The 24,715-nt window shown below is 36.6% G+C and overlaps 1 protein-coding gene across 4 annotated transcripts in view; it reads left to right on the forward strand.

Annotated features, from left to right (window-relative positions):
• GAB1 (GRB2 associated binding protein 1) overlaps nt 1-24,715 on the forward strand; it is a 147,250-nt gene that overhangs the window by 100,315 nt on the left and 22,220 nt on the right. For all 4 annotated transcript variants that reach the window (XM_037830726.1, XM_037830728.1, XM_037830725.1 and 1 more), the window contains exons 3-6: nt 14,629-14,854; nt 18,789-19,390; nt 20,673-20,758; nt 20,950-21,253. In XM_037830726.1, coding sequence (XP_037686654.1) covers nt 14,629-14,854; nt 18,789-19,390; nt 20,673-20,758; nt 20,950-21,253 — 1,218 coding nt within the window. The remainder of the gene's footprint in view (nt 1-14,628; nt 14,855-18,788; nt 19,391-20,672; nt 20,759-20,949; nt 21,254-24,715) is intronic.

Raw genomic sequence — 24,715 nt, forward strand, 5'->3', positions numbered from 1 at the left:
TCTAGCCAGTCTGCAGCCTGGGGACAGGAGCCTTAAAGGGCTGGGATTGGCACAGTGGGGTGGGGGAAGCCCCTTGGTGAGGGAATCCAGAACGCCCAAGGAAGCAGCCCTGAAAGAGGGAAGGAGGATTCCAGGTTGACTGGGAGGGGATAAGCAAACCAGAGAGTTTCCGAAGAGCTCTAGTGATCAAAAGCCTTGAGAAATTGTTTTGCAATTGGAATGAAGGCTTCAGTTGTTTTTGTGAATTTGCAAAGTATGTTCACATCTTAAGTGGGCATAGGGAGTATCATTTCCAACTTCAGTTAAAGTACTTTCCTTTCTTGATTTGCATATATAGTTTCTATTTGAATTCAGTAAATGATTTTAAAGTTAAAGTCCCAAATGAGTGAGACAGCTCTCCTGGTAATGGTTCTTTAGCCAGTAATGATAATTATGGATTTAGACACCACATGAGTTTCATTATGTGATGGATTTTCAGTTAAAATAATTTGTCTTCCTTGTGATCATTCTTTTTCCTTTGCCTGCTACCTTTTCAATTTAGATTTGTTTTGGGGGGGCATATGGGCCAGACATCTGTCTCCATTGGTCACCTGTATAGATTCAGCTGATCTGAAAAGCTGAGTAGGTTTTCTTCTGTCTTTGTTCTTTTTATATTTCTCCAAAATATATTTAACAAAGGAAATGAGAATCCCTATCAGAGGATGTACATTCTTCAGTCAAGGAATATGACTGTCTAATTTTTGGAAGCCCATTGAGGGGTTGGTGGAGTTCAGGACTCCCAAAATAAGAAGGGTTTATGTGATTATTTTTTGTTTACAATTATTCTCTCCCTATTACAGCATAATATATGTACAGAATAGAAAAGTTAGAGAAGTACAAAAAATAATTTTTAATAGTGTCACACAGAGCAGACTAATCTGTGCATACATTATAGTAAGTTTTAACAAAAAGTATGACCATGTTATACATACTTTTTAGATTTTTTTTTTTTTACTTTTTAAACTAAAATATTCAGTGCAATCATCTTTTCATGCCATTAAATATTCTGCAATAGTACTTTTGATGGTTGTAAGTGATCTCACTATGTGGCTGTATTATAATTTATTTAATCATTATCTTATTTTTGCTTAAAATTTTTAATTTTTTTTTTTAAAGCAGGAATAAAATCCCTCTAGCTAATTCTTTCCCCGTGTTCTTTTAAAAACTGGGAAAATATTATTAGATTTAGAAACTAGGGCATCATCACAGTCAAACTCCAGCTGTCTTACTTAAACCTTCTTTATGATTGTTTAATCATGCCTGCAACACAAAGGCAAAGTTATATACAGCAAAACTGTCCAGTATCCAAGGAAGAGACGGAAGAAGCTACGTGCTTTTCTCATTCCTAATCACTGCTACCACTTAGCTTGGGCTTGTTCTGCGCATTATTTTAATCCTAGAGCTCTGTAGCTAATGAAAGGCTTTTGTGTGACCTTAGGAGAGTTAGAGAAATGTTAGCATGACTGCAATTACAGGGACATTTTCTTGTTCTTCTACTTGAAAAAGAAAGGAGGGTAGACACATCTTTTCACAAATCTTTGGAATTTCTAATGCTCAAGTGTCCCCGATTGCCTTTGCAAGTTTTAAGGCATAGAATGTGGTTCATTTGACCATGTTAGAAAGATTCTAACATCTGAAGCTCTGTGAGGACCTAGGTAGCTCTGGGAATAAGAAAAGTCTGGTCAGCTTTAAGAAATTGGTTCATTAGTTCACCAAATTATTTATTGAGTTTGCCAGGCACTCTACTCGGCTTTAAGATTTCAGCAAGTATATATTTGTTGGCTTGTCAGGGATACAAATAATGAACATTACAGAAATGGAAATGTGTGTCCTATGGGAGAGCATTCATTAAAAAGAAGTACCCAAGGATACCACACTAAAATGCAAGGTGCTAATTTGGGGGGTGTGGGGGGTATATGGGAACTTATATTTTCTGCATGATTTTCCTGTAAACCTACAACTTCTCTAATAAAAACAATTTATATTAAAAATAATAATAATGCAGTTCATACATACAAAAAATATTGAAAATAATTCATTAGAGTTTTTGACAAGTGCAATATATGTATAAGGATGATACTGTGGGAATATGTAAATACAGTCCTTGTCCCATAAGTTTATAGCTGCCTACTAGGAGAGACAGATAAATAATTCAGGAATTACAATACCTTTTGATAAATGCTTTGCTAGAGAAAGAATAGATAAGCAGCACCTGATTTAGTCTTAAGAGGATCAGGAGAAGCCTAATTTTAAATAGCTCTGTGAGCATAACTGATAATGTCTAACAACTTTATTTTTGTATTTAAGGGGACATTTTCATTGATTTTAGTACACAGAAGCACAATGTCTCTTTTCACTCTAAACCTTCTACCAGTAAAGGGAAAGGTGAAGCTTCAAAATTTTTGAAAACTACAGTGACTTTTCAATGGCAAAACTCACAGTCCTTGTAAAACAGATAAGAAGAATGTTGGGGTTGAATGAAACTCTCAATTTATGAATTTTTTTTAATCTTCACAATATCCATAAAGGAGGATGGGTTGCAACAAAAGTGATAGTATGATTAATCAAATCTGATACCTATAATTTGTGAACTGGTTGCAATAGCAGCTATGCTAATCACAGATAATTTTTATCTGTTCGTTAAAACAAGCCCCTAAGGACTTTAATTTGCCAGCACTTTCTAAATTTAGTTCATAAGCTATATTTAAATACAACTACTTTTTTTTTTAATTAATTCTACAATTTATAGACTTCACAAGTTCATTCTGTCCATCTTCCCAGAAAGCCACTGTTAGAAAGGCTGACTATATTGTGTTGAGGTCTTGAATGTAGTGGAATAAATCAGTGAAAAATTAACTGTCCTTCATTGTGTAGTATAAAGGAGTCAAAACATATTTTATTCTGTAATTTTGATTTTTGAATCATAGCAAAACTGCAAAAAGGCTTGTAAAGTCAACCATTACATTTCCTTTTGCATTTTAGTTGCTGACTTTGCTAGATGCTTTCTTAAAAAAATTCACATGTTTAAAGATTTGTATCATATTCTGAACAGTAGAGAACTATTATCCTTTGTAATCATAGTCATACAGTTTAATATGATGAGATCAATATCAAAATGACTTTGTTCTTAACTGTAGTCTCTTGCTTCCAAATTAATCTTACTGCCAATCACTAAATAAGTAGTTCTCAGTTTTCTTTTTACCTAGATCTGTCTCTTGAGCCCCGAGTTCTTCCCATTTCAGAGAGCTGAATATGCTCCAACTTTTGGCTTGAAAATTGGCCAGTAATATGATATGATTTTTCACTGTGCTAGTTTCAGGCTAGAGGTGGGAAGAAATACACTGTGCTTGGATATCAAAGTCTGAGAAAATAACTATCCCTAATCCCTGTGAGAATAACTAATTTTCTCCTGACAACAAAAGGAAAGGGGAAAAATCTGACCTGTGTTTTGATTCCAGGAACCTCTCAAAATATCGTTACCATGTTATTTCCGCTGCCTCAGGTGGCCACTGCTATTATTGAACACTCAGAATGCTGGCAGCCTGTAACTGTTTTTAAACTCGAACTCATTGAACTGTGTGTGGTTCCTCTGAATGTTTTTATTTAGTAGCTTTGAGGGTAAAGAGACTAATTTCTTTTGTTTTTCTTGGAAATGTGCGGATTTATATTTGTTTCTACAACTCCAAGGTGGAAGCTGTTAAGTCTGCTAAACAAGTGCCAGGAAACACAGCCTGAAGGCTGGACACAGATGACTAACTTGGAGAAAAGGCTCTTGGTCTAATTTCAGGATGAAAGATTAGAACGTTGACTCCGAGCTGCTTTTCTCAAAAATTCCCACATAATAATGGATTTAAAACAACAAAAAAGTGCTATTCTCTATTTGATAGTCTTCTCCTTGGGAAAATAGGTAAACTAAATATCTAAGAAGAATATACACTCCCTCTCCTTCACACCATGGATCTCAATAAAGCAGTTTTAAATTTTTAAAAAATGTGTGTTGTGGTGACATACATACAACACAATTTCCATTTTAATGGATACAATTCAGTGACATTAATTACATTCACAGTATTGTCCACCACCCATTCTGACCAAAACGTTTTTCTTCACCCCAAACAGAAACTCCGTATCCGTTAAGCACTAACTCCGTATTTTAGATTCCTGGCTGCTGAAACAAATACCACGCAGTGGGTTGGCTGAAACAATGGGAGTTTATTGGCCCATGGTTTTGAGGTCAGAAGTCCAAAATCAAGGCATCCTCAAAGCAATGTTTTCTCCCAGAAGACTGGTGTTCTGGGGCTGGCCTCCGGCGATGCTTGGTCCTTGGTTTTTCTGTCACACAACAATGCATATGGCAGCCTGTCCTGGCTTTTTCCTTCTCTTCTGGGTTCCACTGACTTTCAGCTTCTGATTGCTCACTCTGTTTTTTTCTCTCTGTGGTCTTCCCTATAAGGCCTTCAGTAATAAGATTAAGACCCATCCTGAGTGAGTTGGGCCACACCTTAACTGAAATAACCACACCAAAATGTTCTGTTTATAATGGGTTCACACCACCAGGAATGGACTGAGTTTAAGAACATGTTTTTCTGGGGTGCGCAGCTTTAAACACCGCACTCCCCATTCCTACTGCGCTTGCCCAGCTGCCCTGTCCCCTGGTAATCTGTAATGTACTTTTTGTCTCTGAATTTGCTTATTCTAGATATTTCATATACATAAAATACAAATAGAATATTTGTCCTTTTGTGTCCAGCTTATTTCATTCAGCATGGTATCTTCAGGGTTCATCTGTATTATGGTGTGTATTAAAACTTCCATTCCTTTTAAAGGCTAAATAATATTCCATTGCAAACATATTCCACATTTTGTTTATCCATTCATCTATTGTTAAACATGTGAATGAAAAACTTTGTCCTCATGCAAAAAAGAAAAGATGCATTCCACCTTCTGTCATCCTTGTTTAATGTATAGTGCCTTCATTTTCTTATATCACCTTAGGCTAGGATGCCTTTCAGTTACCTGGACATTTGTGCCAAAAATGGTCCATTTACTTTTAGGATGGTAACCCCTCCAGAATGAATACTTTGAAACAAAGGTTGCCCTACTTCTATTTCTTATCATGGGAGCGAGTCCAGAAAAATTGGATCCAGACCATAAAACAATGGAGAACCCTGTCTCCATTAGATAGGCTCTTAAGCCCACTCTTATTTGGGTCTTTCCCAAAATGTCTGCATTACAGGGAATGCTCCAAGACACAGAAATCAGGACAGGTGGTTAGAACGTTTTCTTTTTGGACAAAGAGTCCAGGTCTTCTGATTTGGAGGTACGAGTAAAATCTATCAATTCATATTAGACCATCCCAATAAAGATTGGGAAGTTAAAATGTGCGTCATGTATGTATCTAGATAGAAAAGTTATTAACTGAATTTTTAACCATTAAATGGTACATTAAAGATTCAGTGAAAGCTGACAATACGAAGAAACTTTATCACATTCTTATTTATCAGTTCTATAAATCTGATTTTTCTGTACTGAATTTGTTTGCAACTAGGCAAAGCAACCACAATGACAAGAATCTCAATGACCTACATATGAATTAAAGTATGTTATACCCTACTGTGTTTAGGTAAAAAGCTGTTTTTGAGAAAAAATACACTTGTAGGTATGTTGGAGGCAGGAACAAATTAAGTTTTATACACCTAGTTTTACTTTTCTTTCTTTAAAAAACAGATTTTGCGTGGATTATAAATTATCACAGCATCTTAAAGGATAAAGGAGCATGAGAAACTGGAACATATGCACACTTACCTACTGTCTGTATACACAGAATGTTCCACGTGTTATGTGTGTACTCAAGAAAATATATAACCTATTTTTTAATTCATTTTGGGTTTCCTTTTTTATTTTTTTCCACCCTAGCCTTTGCTTTAGGTAAGGATTTAAGACAGTTTATGTACACTGTTTAGATATGCAAAGAACTAGGTTTTAGTATACGTACATCCTTAAAAGAAAATTTATTTGGAAATAATTTCAAACTTACAAAATGTTGCAAGAATATGAATAACAGATTCACTGATTACCATTTTCCCCCATTTGCTTTCATATTTGCATTTTTTTCTCTCTCTCTTTAGATGGATATGGATACATACACATTTGTATACACACACACACACACACTACACACACACATATAATAATTTTTTCCAAGCTAATTGAGAGTAAGTCTCATACTTCATGGCTCTTTATCCCTAAATACTTTTGCATGTGTTTCCTAAGAATAAGGATATTCTCTTACATATGTAGTTAACAACTTTAGTAAACTCAACATTTATATATGTTTGTTGAATGTATACATTTGTATTCCTGTTTTGTCAATTGACCCAATAAAGTCCTTTATAGCAGTTTTTTCCTCTGGTACAGGATCCAATCTACATTCCAGTATTGTATTTAGTCATCATGTCTCATTAGTCTCTTTTAAGCTGGAACAGTTCTTCAACCTTTCTTTCTCTTTTATGACATTGACATTTTTAAAGAATCCCCCCCCCCCACCTTCCACACCTCCTTTTTGTAATAGAAGGTCCTCTTTTGAGGTTTGCCTAATGTTTCCTTGTGATTAGATTCAAGTTGTGCTTTCTTATCTGGAATACTGCACACACAAGTGACACCTTCTAAGGGTAGCACATTAGAGGCACACAATGTCCGTGCACATCTCATTAGTTAATTGTAATCCTCCGCTCATGGGCTTCTCTCATATTTCTATTGTATAAGCTAACTGTGTTTTTCTTTTCCTTTTTTTTTCCTTAAAAAATAATTTTTCCCCTTGTAACTCATAAGCAATCTGTGGGGAGACACTTTAAGATCACACAAATATCCTAGCCCTCATAAAAACTCTTCACTTCCCCTTTTAATCACATTCAAATATATAATTCAAAGCTGTTAATTATGTTTACAGTGTTGTGCTGTCATCACCACCATCTGTTACCAAAACTTTACAATCAACCCTTATAGGGTTGTTTTGAGAATTAAATGAGTTAATTTTCATTGGTTAGCATTTAGTAAGCTCTCAATAAATGTTAGTTATTATGACTGTTATTATTTTTCCACCAAAGCCAAAAACTGCCAAAAGATAATAAATGGATGATCAGTTTTTATCTACATTTCCACGTATCTTTCCAACATAAGCAAATACCGGCTTGACAGTTGGATATTGTAAGACTGGTGATTCACTGATTCTGAAAATATTTGAGTTGGAGTAGAGTTTTGCATTGTTGAGTAGGCTTTCCCTATTTAAATATAAAATTTTATGTTAAAAAAAGTACAAAATGAAATGATTAAAAGGTAGACTCTTAGGTTTAGGATCATGGTTTTCCTTGGGTATGGTTTATCTGGTAAATGCATCATTTTTCCTAGAGGACTGTATGTAACAAATAGTTAAGTTGAGAGATTTTGGATTTGAAAGGAGGTTCAGATGTCTTCAAAGTCTTTTAATTGAAAGAAAAGTTGGTTTTTCTGTTTGCTTTTTTGTTTTTAACAGCTGTTTTTGATCAGCTTTAGATGTTCAGCTGAAATCACACAGGATGGCACATCTATAATTCTGTAATTCACCTCTATTTTTTCCTCCTTTGGGTCGTTTTGTCATACTACACATCTAGTAAATTCATCCTGTAAAGTAGTATTTCTCAATCAGGGCAGCTTTTTATTTCTTTTTATTTACTTTTATGTTGAGGTATGACTTACAACTATAAAGGGCTCAAATCTTAAGTATATAGTTCAATATAGTTTTATATATCTACTTCTGTATCTAGACATAGAGATAGATGTCTGTGTAACCACCAGTCAGATCAAGAAATGAAACATTTCCACCCTGCAAAAGGTTTCCTCATGCTTCTTCCCAATAAAACCCTTGTCCAAATGTAATCATTTTTCCACCTATGTCACATGTAGCTTAGTTTTGCCTATTCTTGAACTTCATATAAATGGAACCACTGAGCCTGGCATCTTTCTTCCAGTATTAGGTCCGTGAGACCCATGCATGTTGTAGCATGTAGCAAGAGTTCCTTCTTCTTCATGTTATGTATCATTCATTGTGTGAATATCTCACAAATTATTTTTCCATTTGAATGTTTGGGTTGTTTCTGGTTTTTAACTAATACAAATACAAAATGTGACCATTCTTACATGTATCTTTTAGTGAACATATAACCACTTGTTGTTTTGGGCATATGCCCATGAGTAGAATTGCTATGTTATAGGATATACATATATTTAGCTTTATTATTCCAAAGTTATTTTACCACTTAGCATTTCTGCCAGCAGTGTATGAGAATACATACATTCTCACCAACACTTGGTATTGTCAGTCTTTAATTTTAGCTATTTGAATGGGTGTGTAGTGGTATCTCATTGAGGTTTAAATTTGTATTTTCCTGAGGACTAATTCAACCAGAGAGTAATTTTTTTGTTGCTTTCTGATTTGTTATATTTTATTACACATTTTCAAGCTGCTGCCCCTGATATTTTGATTTATCCAGTCTCCTGAGGTTGTGCCCAGGCACCTAGATTTCTAAAAAGCCTCACAAGTGATGCTGATGCCATGTCACCCCTAATTAAGAATCATGGCATTTGGCAGGACTTCCTAAGGGTTTGTTTTATTTATTTATTTTTTTTATCTTCATTTTATTGAGATATATTCACATACCATGCAGTCATACAAAACAAATCGTACATTCGATTGTTCACAGTACCATTACATAGTTGTACATTCATCACCTAAATCAATCCCTGACACCTTCATTAGCACACACACAAAAATAATAAGAATAATAATTAAAGTGAAAAAGAGCAATTGAAGTAAAAAAGAACACTGGGTACCTTTGTCTGTTTGTTTGTTTGTTTCCTTCCCCTATTTTTCTACTCATCCATCCATAAACTAGACAAAGTAGAGTGTGGTCCTTATGGTTTTCCCAATCCCATTGTCACCCCTCATAAGCTACATTTTTATACAATTGTCTTCGAGATTCATGGGTTCTGGGTTGTAGTTTAATAGTTTCAGGTATCCACCACCAGCTACCCCAATTCTTTAGAACCTAAAAAGGGTTGTCTAAAGTGTGCGTAAGAGTGCCCACCAGAGTGATCTCTCGGCTCCTTTTGGAATCTCTCTGCCACTGAAGCTTATTTCATTTCCTTTCACATCCCCCTTTTGGTCAAGAAGATGTTCTCCGTCCCACGATGCCAGGTCTACATTCCTCCCCGGGAGTCATATTCCATGTTGCCAGGGGGATTCACTCCCCTGGGTGTCTGATCCCACGTCGGGCGGAGGGCAGTGATTTCACCTTTCAAGTTGGCTTAGCTAGAGAGAGAAGGCCACATCTGAGCAACAAAGAGGCATTCGGGAGGAGGCTCTTAGGCACAACCTAAGGGTTTGTTTTAAAGTCTCTAAGAATGTATTCATAATCCAGTAAAGAGAGAGTCATGACAGGTAAGAATATAAAAAAAATTTCTGTTTGAAACACATTGAAGATATTGAGCTATGAGTAAGGATCTTCAGTATCTGATTAAATAAATTGAAAAAACTACAGGTTGCTTCACTAAAATTGCAAGTATTGCTGTTTCTTGTTTTTATCCACTTGTTAGATTTGCCTTTTTAAAATATTCTTCCATAAAAAATGGTGTGTTCAAAAGTGAAAAGATGGTTATTTTAGCATCGACAGTAACTTTTTTTGTGGACTCTCTTTATTTGCTAGTTTCATTAGACAGTATCTATTTGAAATGCTTCTCTTTTTCTAAACATTTTTATTGTGAAATATAATATATGCAGAAAAGTGATAAATTTCAAAGTACAGTTTGACAAGTAGTTATAGAGCAAGTTTCAAAGTGTAGTGTGGGTTACAGTTCCACAATTTCAGGTATTTCCTTCTGACTGCTCTAATACTCTAGAAACTAAAAAGAAATATCTGTGTAATGACTTAGTAGGCATAATCATTTGTTGATTACTAACTTCTCTTTTACAACTCTTCCCTCTCATTTGATCATTCTTTCCATCTTCAGGGATATCTGGGCAATGACCATTCTAAATTCTTCATGTTGTAAAGGGGTGTCGACATTATGGGGTAGGGGAGTGCAACTATTTGATGTTCTAGGAGAGACTGGTATCTCTAAGTTTTAGGACTTACCTGGCATAGGAACAATTGGGAGGTTTTAAGTTTCTGAAAAATAGACTTAATAAGTAAAATTTTTATAGAGTCTTAGATAGAGCCCTACCTGGGTTTTCTTAGGTTTTCAGGAATACTTTTGGTTGGGATTTAGCACACTGTGGCAATTTAGGAAAATCATTAATCAATACAAACAGTAACCTTGATCTCTTCACCTTTAATTATGTACATAAAGTTAACAGTTTGGCAGTAGAAATCAAGTCTATCAGCAGATGTAGCCCATCCTCATAGAATCTCATGTGCTCTCTTGACAAGATGATGGGCAACCCCATAGTTTCATTACCATCTGCTCAGATACAGTAAGTTAGTGATTATAAAATCAGAACCTGTGACGTCAATTTTGAATGGTACCTTAGCAACAAGAAAGAATAGAGTTGCTTCCCTGGGCTTTAAGCTCTTGTGCCATTTGGTTAAAACAAAGGAGCTATTTTTAACTTTTTAGAGACATTATCTAAGCACCCTACCTGCACCCTACCTTCTGTGAGGACACTATCACCAGGGCATTTCATTCCAACAGGAATGGATAAAACAGGCTGGGGGTCATATGCGCCACTTGATTCTTTGTTGGATATCCTTGTGTGATAATCTGTTTCTCTTCACTGAAGGCTTGTTAAGGCTTTCCTCGGCAGTCCTTAATTTCTTTCTAAGTAAATTTCTATTAAGATTTGCTCCAGTAGCTTATTAGGCCTTAAATGGATGTTAATTATATTCTTTGTGCCCTCTGAATTAAGAGACTGGAAATAATTTTACGCACAGAAGCAAACCCTAAACCAATGTTTGGTTCTCAGAAATTTGATACCAGCATTACGTAGAAAGAGCGGTAAGTTAAAAACCCAAGCAAGGTAGAAAGCAAATTGGTCTGCTTGGCTACTTGTAGCATGAAACAGGAGTAGATCACTTTGTAAGACAGAACAAACATGTTTCTTTTTTCAGACCAGTTGGTTAACTTTGGACAAAAGTTTTGTATTAGAGAATATTTAGGCACAACACAATGCTTTTATTAAAATATACCGAGCTGAGTATAGTCTAATTAATATGAGTAGAATAATCTTGAAGACTAAAACTTTGGATGTAGTGCATTTTCTGAGCATTTCCTTCTTCCCTTTTAAAGTCCTTTGTATGCCAGTGTTGTTTGGAATGGCTTTCTTTTCATGGTTGTGTAAAGGTCTTTCCTTTCATGAGCTTGCTGGTGAACATAATAGAAGTTTTTCTCTAGTTCTTGCCTCTTAGAAGTTCATATAAGTCTCCCCATATTGTGAGCAAGATATTAAAACAAACAAAACAAAAAGGAACGTTTTCAATCGCAGGCCTCTTTTCAGAAAATTGAGAGCCTCTTGGAGCAACAAAGAGAATAAAACACTTTCGTCATTTGCAGCTAGGGGATATAGATGGTTAAAAATGAGAAGGTCCCATTATGTTAATAAAACCAGGTCAGGCAAACATGATTGCCAGGCTGGGTGATTTTTTTCCTCTTCAAGGTGAGTCAGTCAATTCATTTAGTGCATAGTTTAGAAAAAAAAAATTTTTTTTAAAGTGTATCTATAAAAACAGCCACCTGGAAAAGTTATTTTAGGAGTTAAAATAGAAAACTAGAAATTATACTCTTTTATATAGTGAAGTATTTCTAGTGTTTGCTTTATTTTGTTTTGGTCAGAATTTAACACTGAACTGAATTATGCAGTTTTACCATGCCTCTACTGTATAGGGAAGAAATATGTAAAATAACTTATATAACAGCCTGTAAAATACATTAACTGCTTTCTGATCCCTCCACTCTTTTTTCTCAATGATATATATATATATATATAGTATTTACCTTTAAAAGCTCTTCTTTGAAAGGTAAATATTTTCAGAGTTCTCTTAAATTTAACAATCTACAAGGATTTGCCCTGAGTCACTGATTAATCTGTGGCATTTTAAACTCCCTTAAATAAATCTCTGTACATTTGCAACTGAATCAAAAAAGTAAAATATTTCATAGGGTACATTATATACACCATTTATAATCACCATCTATTAAACATGACACCAGATATTTATAAATACTAGTGAAATTATTGCATTAATTGTATAATACCCAAAAATTCATTTTTCTTTTCTTACCATTATCTGTACTCACCTTCCATAAATAAGAAAGAATTAACTAATTTACTCCTGGAATATGGTGTTAGATTTTAGGTGCGCTTACATAGGGACTTGAAATTTCATGAAACAGTATCCTAAAAATTACAAAAAGATAGAAATTAACGTATTTACTCAGGCCAAATCCTCTAACTGAAAGAAGTTTTCAAATGTAATTAGTACTTAGTAGGGCTCACAGATTCCCTGAGGAGTAAATTCCAAAATTTATATACAGAAGAATGGTTCTTGTGAATTTGGGGGTACCCCATGCTTTTAAATCTCTTCCAACCTGACACAGTAAGTGCTCAGTGAGTTTCTGCTGGGTGGAGGAAACATTTATTGAGCATCTACGAGTATCCGCCACATTTAAGGCACAGTGAAGTCTGGGAGTTATGATCCTTTTCTGTTTTCGGGACCCAAAGTTAGAGATAACCTGTTATCTTTAGCTATATTGATGTGTTGTTATTCAAGCTTTACAATTAGGATATGAACTTCTATGCCGAGGAAGAAGAGAGAGAAAATGAGCTGAATAAAGTTTGCTGTGGTGCATATGTGGATATTTGCGGTCGGGGTTACTGCTTCTAGGGGGAGTGGCGGCCGGTAGCCGAGCCCTCAGCTCTCGGGGCTGCTTAAAGGGTACCGGCGGCGGGGGCTCTTTCCCGGAGGCGAGGGCGAGGCGGAGGACGTGGCCAGGGTCCTCGGCGAGAGGCGTGCAAGGTGTGGAGGGCGGCGATAAGGACAAAAACACTCTTCATCCAGTAGGAGTATGCGCCAAAGAGATTTATTCAGGGGTGATTACAGGTTATATAGGCTGGTAAGAGGGGCAGGGCTGGAAAGGAGGTGAAGTAGCCTAAAATGGCAATATTGAAGGGAGAGGGGCTAGGATTGGTTCGGAGAGGACGCAGGAGCCATTGCAGCGGGCGGGGGTTGTTTTGGCCACGGTGCATGCGCACTGGCGGTGGCAGGAGTGGCCTTGGCACAAGGGAGTATGTGGGTAAGATAAGGAAGTGGGGAAAGGGCAGTTGGGAGAAAGGCGGTTTCCTCCGGCAAGCCTCCCCTGCCAGTGGCATTTTGGGTGAGGAAAAGGGAGCTGCCCTGACCTCGCTCCCCAGGCTCGGGGGGGCTGCAGAGGGCACTCACGCCCGTACCTACTACCCTCCCCAGGGGGTGATATCAGGTCCCCTGGCCCAGGCCTGGTAAGTCGAGGCACAAGCTCAGCTACCCGCAGATATTAACTCATTCTGTAGTATCCAGAGACGACAGAGCTGACATTTAGCTCTTCCCTGGTGAATTAACAGGCAAAAAGACGTGCATTTGATTTTATTTGGAAAAATACGTTGATTCTTTTAACATTTTAAAATATCTTTTATGTAATATTTTGTTGTGAAAAATCTCATTTTCAACCCATCCTTTTCTGTTATGATATAAACAAACAGCAAACAAATTTCTTCATTCATGTATGAGCATTTACTTTTTCCGCATTATTTATAGCCTTGAATTCCTAACCAGACTAATAGAGCATTTTTTTTTCCTTGGGCTCTTAAAATTATATTTGGTTATGTCAGTGATTACCATGGGATTTTATTTCTAGGTTTTCAATTTGTTTTCAAATAACTTCTTTCTACACAATTTAGCTATTTTCATGTCTTCTTAGAACATAGTAAGTGCTTAATAATTACTGCCAGCCCCCTTTTAATGACAGTACTACAGAAATCCACTAAATGGCAAAGGAGGCTATGAGCTGAGCAAAGAGCTGATGTTTTAAAAAAGCTCTTTCCTTTAACATGAGTTGATTTTATTTTTGCCAGTCCTGGAATTAGAAATATTCTTGCCTAAGGAATTCTTTGCTGGAAACGGAAAGAGAAGACTGAACAGCAGAGTAAACATAAGAACTGAGCCTAGTACCCAAAGCACCAGGGAACTGTAAAATTGGTCTCTTTGGAAGGTTAGCACTTTTGTTTATTATCACAGAAAAAAAAATCTGTCTCTTGAACATCTTCCTTCCCAGTAGCTTCAACACTAAACGAAGCAGGGCTAGAGCCTCTAAAATGGAGCAAGAACCCTACTCTTCAGATTTCTTTGACAATAATTAATTATTTCCTGTATAAATGTTGCCATTTAGGTAGTATTTGTTTTAACTGACACTGTAATGGTTTATTCTGTTTGTGTGTTTAAAGTTATCTCCAAACTCAGAAGTACCTTTGTTGGGGAAAAAGCTCTTTAAATGTGAGACAATGATAATCAAACTTTTGTGTTGCAGATGCTGTGAAGCCACCTGGCAACTCCTTACAAGCACCAGCTGATTTACCTTTAGCTATAAACACAGCCCCACTGTCCACCCAGGTGGATTCTTCCTCGGCTACTCTACCTCCTCCATATCAGCTAATTAACCTTCCACCACACCTGGAAACTCTTGGCATCCAGGAGGATCCTCAAGACTACCTCTTGCTAATCAACTGTCAAAGCAAGAAGCCTGAACCCACAAGGTAAATTGCGTGTGTGTGTGTGTGTGTACATTTTACACTTAAGCCATCTACATAGGCTTATTTTTCAGGTTTGTATTCCTTCAATGATGATTTCTGATATTCAAGAGATTTCATTGATAAAACGATCTGTAATCTGTGGCAAAGAACAGTTGTACCTACAAGGCTCTTTTGGAAATCTGTTTACTGTTTCATAGTCTTTGTTGCAGACTCACAGTATTACTTGCTTAACAGATTTCACTGACTTATAAATGGTGATCTTGCTCCATTTCTTATGTGATTGTAAACCAGCCAAGGGTCATCTTTTGTTTCTGAAGAAGGAGAGGAATACCTACTGCTAGAAGACTTTGAAAGCAGAGGGATTTCATTGCAGTGAGTGTGTCATGGTGGTTTTGGATCTGTGTGAGAAATTAATCATGCAGGTAAAGTCCCATTATAGCAAATTCTACGGAATATGCAAATTGGATTTGAGGAAATTTGAAGAAATTAAATATGTTGCTAGAAACTATCTTTCAAGTCTTCGTACCTAGAAATGAAACAGAGCTTTACCCCAAGCCTTGACTTTATAAATTATTAAGTAGAAAAAAGTATATGGTGTTCAGTGCTTGACAGCAGGCATCATAAAGCCTTTCACAAATCCTTGGTTTCCCTGTCAGCCGTCTCTGCTCCTACACCCCTCCTCTTCTAAACTACAAGATATTTTAATTTGATCTTTGTTGTCATTTGATATTGAGTGGTTGGAATACTTGAGGCAACAGAGGGAGTTGGTGGGCAGCTGTTTTACTGTTTGAAAAGGAAGCAGGAAAATGCTGCACAGGAGGCTTGTCTCTCCCGTTAACAGCTGTGTGACCATTAGTGAAATTATTGGTTAGTTGGATGTATGTATTATCTGACTTTACAGAATTAAGTGGGGGTGAATTGCATAACAGATGTAGAAATGTTTTTTTAAACAGGGTTCTAAATATAAAAAGTTGCTATTTTTATGAAAAAAGAAAAGATTTGTTTTTTTTTTTCCCTTGAAGTGACAGTTCCATGAGCTAGAAACTGAGCACTCGTTAAAAAAAAACTTTATGTAGAATTTAAGATCCACAAAATAGTTTCTATGAACCATTCTTTAAGATAATGGAAATAGCTCACAAACATTCCAAAGATGGGTTTCTATATTTGTTGTAATGGGATTTTACCTGTAAGAACAAAAAAAAAAGTTATGAATCAATGCTAGTTAATTCTATCAAATTCTAACTTGATTTTGCTTGTTTGCTGTGAGTATTTACAGTCACACACTTGCAACTTTGTTGCCTGTGCTACTAACTAAGATCTTATTTTATGGAGATTCACAATTATTTTTCAATATCAGCTTTTTAAAAGCCAACAGCTAAGTGACATTTTTCAGTATATTTTTGTTTTTGGTTTTATCTAGTGCTTTACAGTGATCTCACTGGTATCACAACTTATCTGTGGTAGTAGAAATTATGCTCAAAATTGTGGCCCAGATGTATTTCGTATCAATATTTTGCAAAAGTGACCCCCAGTTGAATTACAAATATTTATAAAGTACCTCTATTTGCCCATCATTATACTAGGTGCTGTGGAGGTGCAGACTATTTAAGATCAAGTACCTCAGATACAGTCACCTTCAGAGGTGACAAGTAAAGCTTGTTAAGAAATCCAAGCATACACACATTAAGTATTTATAGGCCAAGATAATATATGAAAATTGCCTTGCAAACTCTGCACGATTCAGCTAAGACATGAATGTGTTCCTCAAGGAAACATTACCCAAACTCTCAGGTTGGATTAAATGTTCCTTTGGGTTTCCATGGCATCCTGGTTGTGCCTTCATATGTCTCTTTATCACAGCATTGGAAATAGCTTGATTTTTTTTATGTATTCTCCACTATGTATAAGCTAGTCAGGGGCAAGGAACAGACTTGGTTACTCTTTCTACCTTTAGCAACTCTTAGCACATATGTTTGAACTAAGTGAATTCCAAATTTTAGGATGTACCTAGGGATATTAAAAATTCCAAGAAGAGAAAGTTTAAGTTATTTTAAAATGGAGAAAACAGCGAGAAGCTGCATAGGAGGAGTGGGGTTTGACCTACACACAGTTGATAGGAGAAAAGGAGAGGTGAGAATGAGCGTGGTAGGAGGTGAATGGTAAGGAGAATGCCTGCCTGGAATAAAGGGTTCGATTTGGGGTGAAGTAGGACATAAGACAGTGCATACAAAGTGGAGCCAGGTTATCAGTAGCCGCAATGCTTGGTGGAGTGGTTTGTGACCTGCATGTAGTTCCTACAGCCTGTAGAGGCCCTTATTAGGTTTTTCTCTGAGTAGGTGAGTGATTTAAAATGGTTTTGAAAATATTAATCTTATAGCAGAATAGCAGTGTGGACTCATGGATAGATTGGAAGAGGGAGACACAAGAGGAAAGAAGTCCAATTAGGAGGGTTCATAAATGTGGATCTCAGCAGACGCAGGACTGAACTTGGGGTGGTGAGAGAGAATAGAGAAGGGGAATAGAAACCTGTGCAGGAAGGAGGACTTTGTGCCTGAGTGACAGTGGTGATCAAAGAAAAGGAATCAGAGCTGATTGGATTTTGAGCCTAGAGAAGCTGGATTAAGACCTTTCTTTTAATGTAGGTGAGGAAGAGCAATCAATTGAGGAGTAAATTGAATTGGGTTTGGGACACACTGAACAAGGTGGTGGTAGTGGGTTAATCAAGTTGAAATATCTTTTGAGCAGTTCAAAAATATGGGACTTAGACTTTGGTGAGAAGATGGGAGTTGTCAGTATTCAGTGGAGGATAAAGTTATGAGAAAGGAGGATTCTCTAATTGTGTATGTGGTAAAGGATTAGAGAACTGAACTCTTTTGGCATTCCAAGGTGGAAAGACAGGAAGAAGGAGCTGGGAAATGAAAGGAGGGAATAGTAGGTGAGGAAGAAGGAAAATCAGGATAGTTCAATATGGGTTCTCTGTTAACAGAAGGGAAGAGTTTCAATGAATAAATGCAATACACAGTGCCAGGTGTTGCTAAGAAATCAGAGAAGATGCACCCTTTAAAAAATGATCACAAGTTATTTAAAGAAATATTAAGTTTAAATTCCTGCAGAACTTTCGACAACATGCATAGGTATCTTGTTTAGCATTAAAAAAGTATGAGCGTGCTGTATCATTAGCCTCATCTTGAGTTATACCCAAATTTTGCAATACCACAAAATGTGGAGACTAAAAATGTACCTAAAGCATAAAGTATACTCTAATGAAATTTCTCAAGCTTAATTATTGTTTGCAGTTGGCTAAATTTCTTACATTTTGATCCTCTTTATAGTGTTGGCTAAAGATTATTAAAGAAAATTCATAGAATGGAATATATACAAAACCCATTAAGTTATTATCTCCATGTAGGTCATATTGAGTTTTTTCAGTACTATGTAATCATCAGACTTTTCGTTTTACAGAACAGCAAATTTGCCACAGGGGGGTTAAAGAGCAATTAGTCAGCTTTATGAAATGTATTGGCTCTGAGTTTTTGCATGCTCTTCAGAGGAAAAGCTATTCCTGTGTTTATGCCTTAATCATTTGCCTTTCTCAGAGTTTTCTACCAATCTAATTCCAGTGCTACAGGGATTATGGTTTTATGTGTGGATTTAATAGGTGGAGTTGGGGATGTGAGCAGATTCTGGACATGAATTAAGGAGAATGCTTTTGGTGGTTTTGTGGTGGCCTTTTCTTTTTTGGTCTGGTATATAATCTTACAAAATTAAGCAACATTTGTGCTTTAAATCTTATGGATCACATGCAAAAAAAAAAAAAAAAATCCAAAGGAAAGAGCCATGCATTTTGATTGCTAAGCTATAAATATATTTATTAAAATGTAGTCTTATGTCTCTATCATACTAACATTTTGTTCTGTCATTAACAATCTTTATTTAGAACACATGCTGATCCTGCAAAATCCACCTCCTCTGAAACAGACTGCAATGATAACGTCCCTTCTCATAAAAATCCTGCTTCCTCGCTGAACAAACAAGGAGTGAATGGCTTTTTTCAGCAGCAAATGATGTATGACTCTCCACTATCACGTGCTGCATCTATTTCTGTAGACTCCAGCCTTTATAACCTGCCCAGGAGTTATTCCCACGATGTTTTACCAAAGGTATCTCCATCAAGTACCGAAGCAGATGGAGAACTCTATGTTTTTAATACCCCATCAGGGACATCAAGTGTAGAGACTCAAATGAGGCATGTGTCTATTAGTTATGACATTCCTCCAATACCTGGTAATACTTACCAGATTCCACGAACATTTCCAGAAGGAACCTTGGGACAGACGTCAAAGCTAGAGACTATTCCAGATATTCCTCCACCTCGGCCGCCGAAACCACATCCAGCTCATGACAGATCTCCTGTGGAAACATGTAGTATCACACGCACGGCTTCAGACACTGACAGTAGTTACTGTATCCCTACAGCAGGAATGCCTCCATCACGTAGTAATACCATTTCCACTGTGGATTTGAACAAATTACGAAAAGGTCAGCTCTCATTGGCTTCTTTTGTAATAGAGATTGATGAGAAAGTGTTTTTCTGAGTATTTGTTCTTTTAAGCAAACTGTGCTGTTAAATGACAGTCCTTTTCTTCCAGCTCTGCAATTACCCGATCGTATAGCCAGGCTAACAGATTTCAGTAGATCTCTGGAAGGGTCTGTGTGCACATGTGCCTGCATGCTTGCTCTGCTGGAAGGGAGAAAGAGTTGAAGTTTTTCATCCCTGAAGAAGTGTGGTTCTAGGAATGCCTTCCTGTCTCAGGAAGTGTGCACATCTCTCTCCCACTTTCTGTAGATCCTGGGTGGATAGACCCCTACTGGGGCAGAAGAAGAGGAAATGGACCAGCCACAAAGTCTCTCCGAGTCATACCCTTTCCTGTATTTTTGTGCCATTATGGCCACTTCTCTGTCACATCTGTTGGACTCTGTTTCCTTCCTTCCTCTAAAAGCCATTTTTACGTTGTGTCTAACAGGTGATGTTTGGTTCCAACCAAGCCATTATGCCTTTGTTTGATGTTCTCTGTGTTTTTTTTTTAATGCACTGAATCTTCTCTCCCCTTATCCCTAGCCACTTCAATTATTGCTAGTTGAATATACTTTTCCTATACCTGCCTGCCACCAAAAATTGCATACCTTGAGAGGAGAAAACTGGATCTGGGTTATTCTCTGAGATTCTTAACTTCCTAAACATAGAAAGCCAAAGTTTTACATACACATACTCTAAAAACTATGTGCTAAAACTTCTGTATATTGTGGTAGAGTTATCCAAGCTGTCTTAAAGAACATAAAGATTTAATGCATCATGAATAGTACTTAAAACAGTACTTATTTAACCATTCGGTACCAATTTCTAACTTCCTTCTTGAAACAAAGTGAAAACCCTGAATAGAAGTGAGATATATAATTTAGTCCCAAGGTGGCACGAAAGATGAGAAAGTGTTTCTCTTCTCCCTCCTCAGATAACCCCATCATATTCTAGACTTGGACATCCGTTCTCTGTCAGAATCCCATATTGGTGTTGATAGCATAGGTGTTTCTGCATTTTCCAGTGGTGTAACTTACCAATTCAAGATATTATTATTCTGTGAGCATCCTTTTAAAAATCCTTGTGTGTGCACTTATGGATGCATGTGTGAATGTGTGTGTGTGTGTGTGTGTGTGTGTGTGTGTGTGTGTGGAGAGAGAGAGAGAGAGAGAACAGGTCATTACTGATTACCTTGAGAGTTGGCAGCAATGGGAAGAAATGTTGATGGTTTATTCTTTGTTTTAGATGCTAGTTCTCAAGACTGCTATGATATTCCACGAACGTTTCCAAGTGATAGATCTAGCTCACTTGAAGGCTTCCATAACCACTTTGTAAGTATAATTGACCTTGGCATCAAAGAGGGTATTTCATTGTCAGAAACTTCGCACTGAGTGCTCTGAGACTGAACAAGATCATGAAATAACAGTACCTCCATATCTATATGAATAAGTGTGACTTAAATTGTGTTTTCACATTTGATAGTAGTTTTTATTGATTAAAAAAATACATGTGTGTGTTTTAGAAAATCAAAAATGTGTTGACAGTGGGAAGTATATCAAGTGAGGAACTGGATGAAAATTATGTCCCAATGAATCCCAACTCTCCACCACGACAACATTCCAGCAGTTTTACAGAACCAATTCAGGAAGCAAATTATGTGCCAATGACACCAGGGACATTTGATTTTTCTTCATTTGGGATGCAAGTTCCCCCTCCTGCTCATATGGGCTTCAGGTCCAGCCCAAAGACCCCTCCCCGACGGCCAGTTCCTGTTGCAGACTGTGAACCACCCCCCGTGGATAGGAACCTCAAGCCAGACAGAAAAGGTAAGGAGTGCATGGTGTGGTGAAGGGATCGTGGGTTGCCAATTTAGATCTGCATTTAACTATCATTACATCCAAAACAGAACTAGTACTAGAAATTCTGAAGTATTTCATATTATGTTAGCCATCAGTGTATTTGAGTAAAGTAGTACTTCTCTGTGTAGATTAATAATTATAGTTGGTGCCCAGGTGAGATTTAAAAATCTTTTATCTCTTGAGCAGAGGTTACAAAGTTACCCACAGGGATCAGCTGGGAACAGGAAACAATTAGGAAAAACTGAACCGCCTAATCCCAGCCAAATGGAATAATTGCTACTCAATTCTAGTTCTTTGTTGTCTTGGGAAAACATGGGCTCGTATGAGCAGCTCTTCTGATGTTTCAAGAGAAGCCAGAAATATCAATCTATAGACCTCTTAATTTTTAAGTTCTATCTGCTAATTTAATTAAAATTAAAAAAATAAAGTATGGCAGGCTAAATCCAACATTTCTGCAAGCTAGATATACCCTACAGCTGCTTTTTGTAACCTCTTCTCTAGAGAGTACAATACCAAGTCAGACTTAAAATTATTAATGTACTTAGTATAATTCATTAAGGACGTGAGATTGCCTTTATAATCTTTCCATTCTGTTAGTATAACAACTTCTTAAAAATTATTTTTCCTATGCTGTGGCATAAATAAGAGTTTCTAGTCTATTCTTTCATACTGGCCTTAATAAACTCTAAACTAGCATGGTTTATTAAGAGCTCAGTGTAAAAGAATTTTTCAGCCAAACTGGTAATATGTATCCACATTTTTAAAATTTGGATTTGAGTGGTTAAAACACAGACACCTTGCTAAGTGCCAGCATGCTGTTGGTGTGACTTTATCTTGAGAACCAAGTAAGTTAGCAAATTGGCTGTGTGATGAGTGGTTCAATTTCTGACTTAGCACAAGGGTTTCAGGTGCTATATGTGTGCTTCTCTTTTAAGAACATGTAATGTTTGTGTAAATTTTTCATTAACCTAGGCTTAGATCATTAATATTCATTCTAATTGCATTCTATTTGTGGGGAACAGAGGCTAAGACTCACTCAGAGTGCCTTAAGAAAATACGTTTGGTTTGGTTTGAAGGATACACCTGGGTTGAAACTAGAACTTATTGGAAACCGAGGCAGGTCTGGGGACTGTGTCTGTGTCCTGCTTTCTCTCTGCATTCTGTCTGGCAAATCTTTGCGTCTATGTTGTTCTCTCACCCCCAGCTTGCACACTCTTTCCCCTTTCTCTCTTTTCTCCACTGTAACCTCTACTTGAAATGGTTTCTGCTTCCTGAGAGCTTCAGCCTGCAGTGCCCTGGTGGTGATTCTGCTCAAGGCTCCTTTTCATGTGCTGTTGCAGCTGCAATTCCTGCTGTTAATTGCGTCATTCATTATTTACTCACTTCAGATTGCTCAGAGAGGTTTGGTTGGTCTAATTCATCTTTTCACACCAGGTCACATGATAGTTGTGGGCCTGCCCAGGGATTGGCTGCCGTTGGGTTAAGTGTCCACCTTTGGCCTGAACAGCTAGGAAGATAGTCATATGTAACACCTGAGGCTCCCCCAGGCAGCAGGGCTATAATGAGAAACGGTTTCTCTTTGAAGGGGTATGAGCATCACAGGCTTTTTATTTGATTTTTTCCCCTTTTGCCTTCATTTGTCTCTAAATCCATTTTATAAATTATTAGTTATTTTCTTCTTTGCATACAGTATGCAAAGGTATGTTTGGATATTGTATAGAATTATAATCAAGTTCATGGGTCACTGAAAAATTAATATACAAGTGTCATGAGCTCCTTAAAACATTGAAATAACTATTTTAGTGCTAAACTGATGCTTTCCTTATTTTCCTGTAATTAGAGCTTGTTGTGGCAGTTCTCTACTTTTTAACCCAAAACTTAACTGTCTTTAAGTTTAAGTTTTGAGGTCCTACATAAATGTGGAGGTATTACAAGTTTGGATAAGGGTATGGAACTCTTAAGTCCTGCCTACTTTGCTCCTCTGCCTGTTCCATCCTCAGGCTCTGCTGAACATGGTTTGAGAATTCCCAATATATCTCATAGTTAATGATCCCATGTGGTAAGCCTAATACCGAATAAGAAAAAAAGCCCCTATTTATATGTTAAAAAGTTTTGGGATCGTAAAGATATGCTCACCTCATTCAGTATCATCTAGGTCTGATATAGCTTATGTTTTCCATAACACTGTAACTACATTAAATATAGTATAATAATATGGCATGTGTAATACTGTTTATTACATGTGGTACATATATGTATAATTACACATCCTAATAAAAGCATTATGTATTCTAGTACATGAGAGATTGTCTTAGCTTTCTAAACCAACCTAAACTGATCTTACAGTAGAACAGAATAGAGTAGGTAGGACTTGCATACTTCTGAAGATTGCGTTCAGTCTGTTAAAAATTAACTGAACTGTTGAGAGGTATTCCTGAGCTCATTGGCCAGGTTATTTATTTAGCATATTTGCTTAGAAACGAAATGAACTGAGAAAGAGCACCCAGAATGAAATACCCCATAGTTTTTGGAAATGAAGCAGAATAGGTTTAGCAAAACAGTAAAGAGGTTACTAAAATAATTTTTTATTTATTTTTTAAAGGTTTTAGCTCTTTTTTAGTCTGTTCTACTATTTAAAGAGACATGATACAAAAGAAAGCAGGAGAAAATATTTAATGTTGCAGAGCAAACTTTCATCTGACTGCAGAAAGTTATAGCTACTCAGGAAAAACACATTTGAAATACAAATTCCAATCTTGTAGTAAAGTTTATTTTCAAAAATTTAGATTGTAAAACAAATGTCTTATTTAATCATGAAATTCTTCTTGTCATTCATAGTATCATGAGTCTATTTTAGTTTCAGATTTTGTGACATCTGATAAATGATTTAATCTATTTTCCACTATCTCTTATTAACTAGAAGTCACAATAAGCAAACATAAGTCTATCCAATAGAGCTTAATTAGTTTCAGAGTACAATAGAACTAGTTAAAAGCCCAGTATAACTAGTTTCTGTGATCATCTTCTTTGTAAGCGTCTGTAATAAATGTGTGACATTCTAGTCTTGTTTATAACCCCAATTATAGATGTCAGCTGCTGTAGTTGCAGTACAGATGAGTTTTTAGAATACTTCTCCGTAATTGAAGCTGCAGAAGTATATAAAGATGTTCTAAACACTTAAACTTAATGTATTATCACAGACCCTTTGCCCATCACACAACTCATGGTGTCTATATTTTCATCATTGCTATTTCTGAAACTGTAATATCTTTTTCAAACACAGTTTTGTTATATTAATAGAATAGAAAAACATAATTCATGCATATTGTATTAAATATTGGGAAAGCAGATGAGTAATGGGAAGTACAGGACAAATTATGTTTTGGTTGCTTCAATTAAAACTTTTATATTTTGAATAGAAGAATAATT

This window comes from Choloepus didactylus, chromosome 3 (genome assembly GCF_015220235.1).
Source record: "Choloepus didactylus isolate mChoDid1 chromosome 3, mChoDid1.pri, whole genome shotgun sequence".
Taxonomy (NCBI): Eukaryota; Metazoa; Chordata; class Mammalia; order Pilosa; family Megalonychidae; genus Choloepus; species Choloepus didactylus.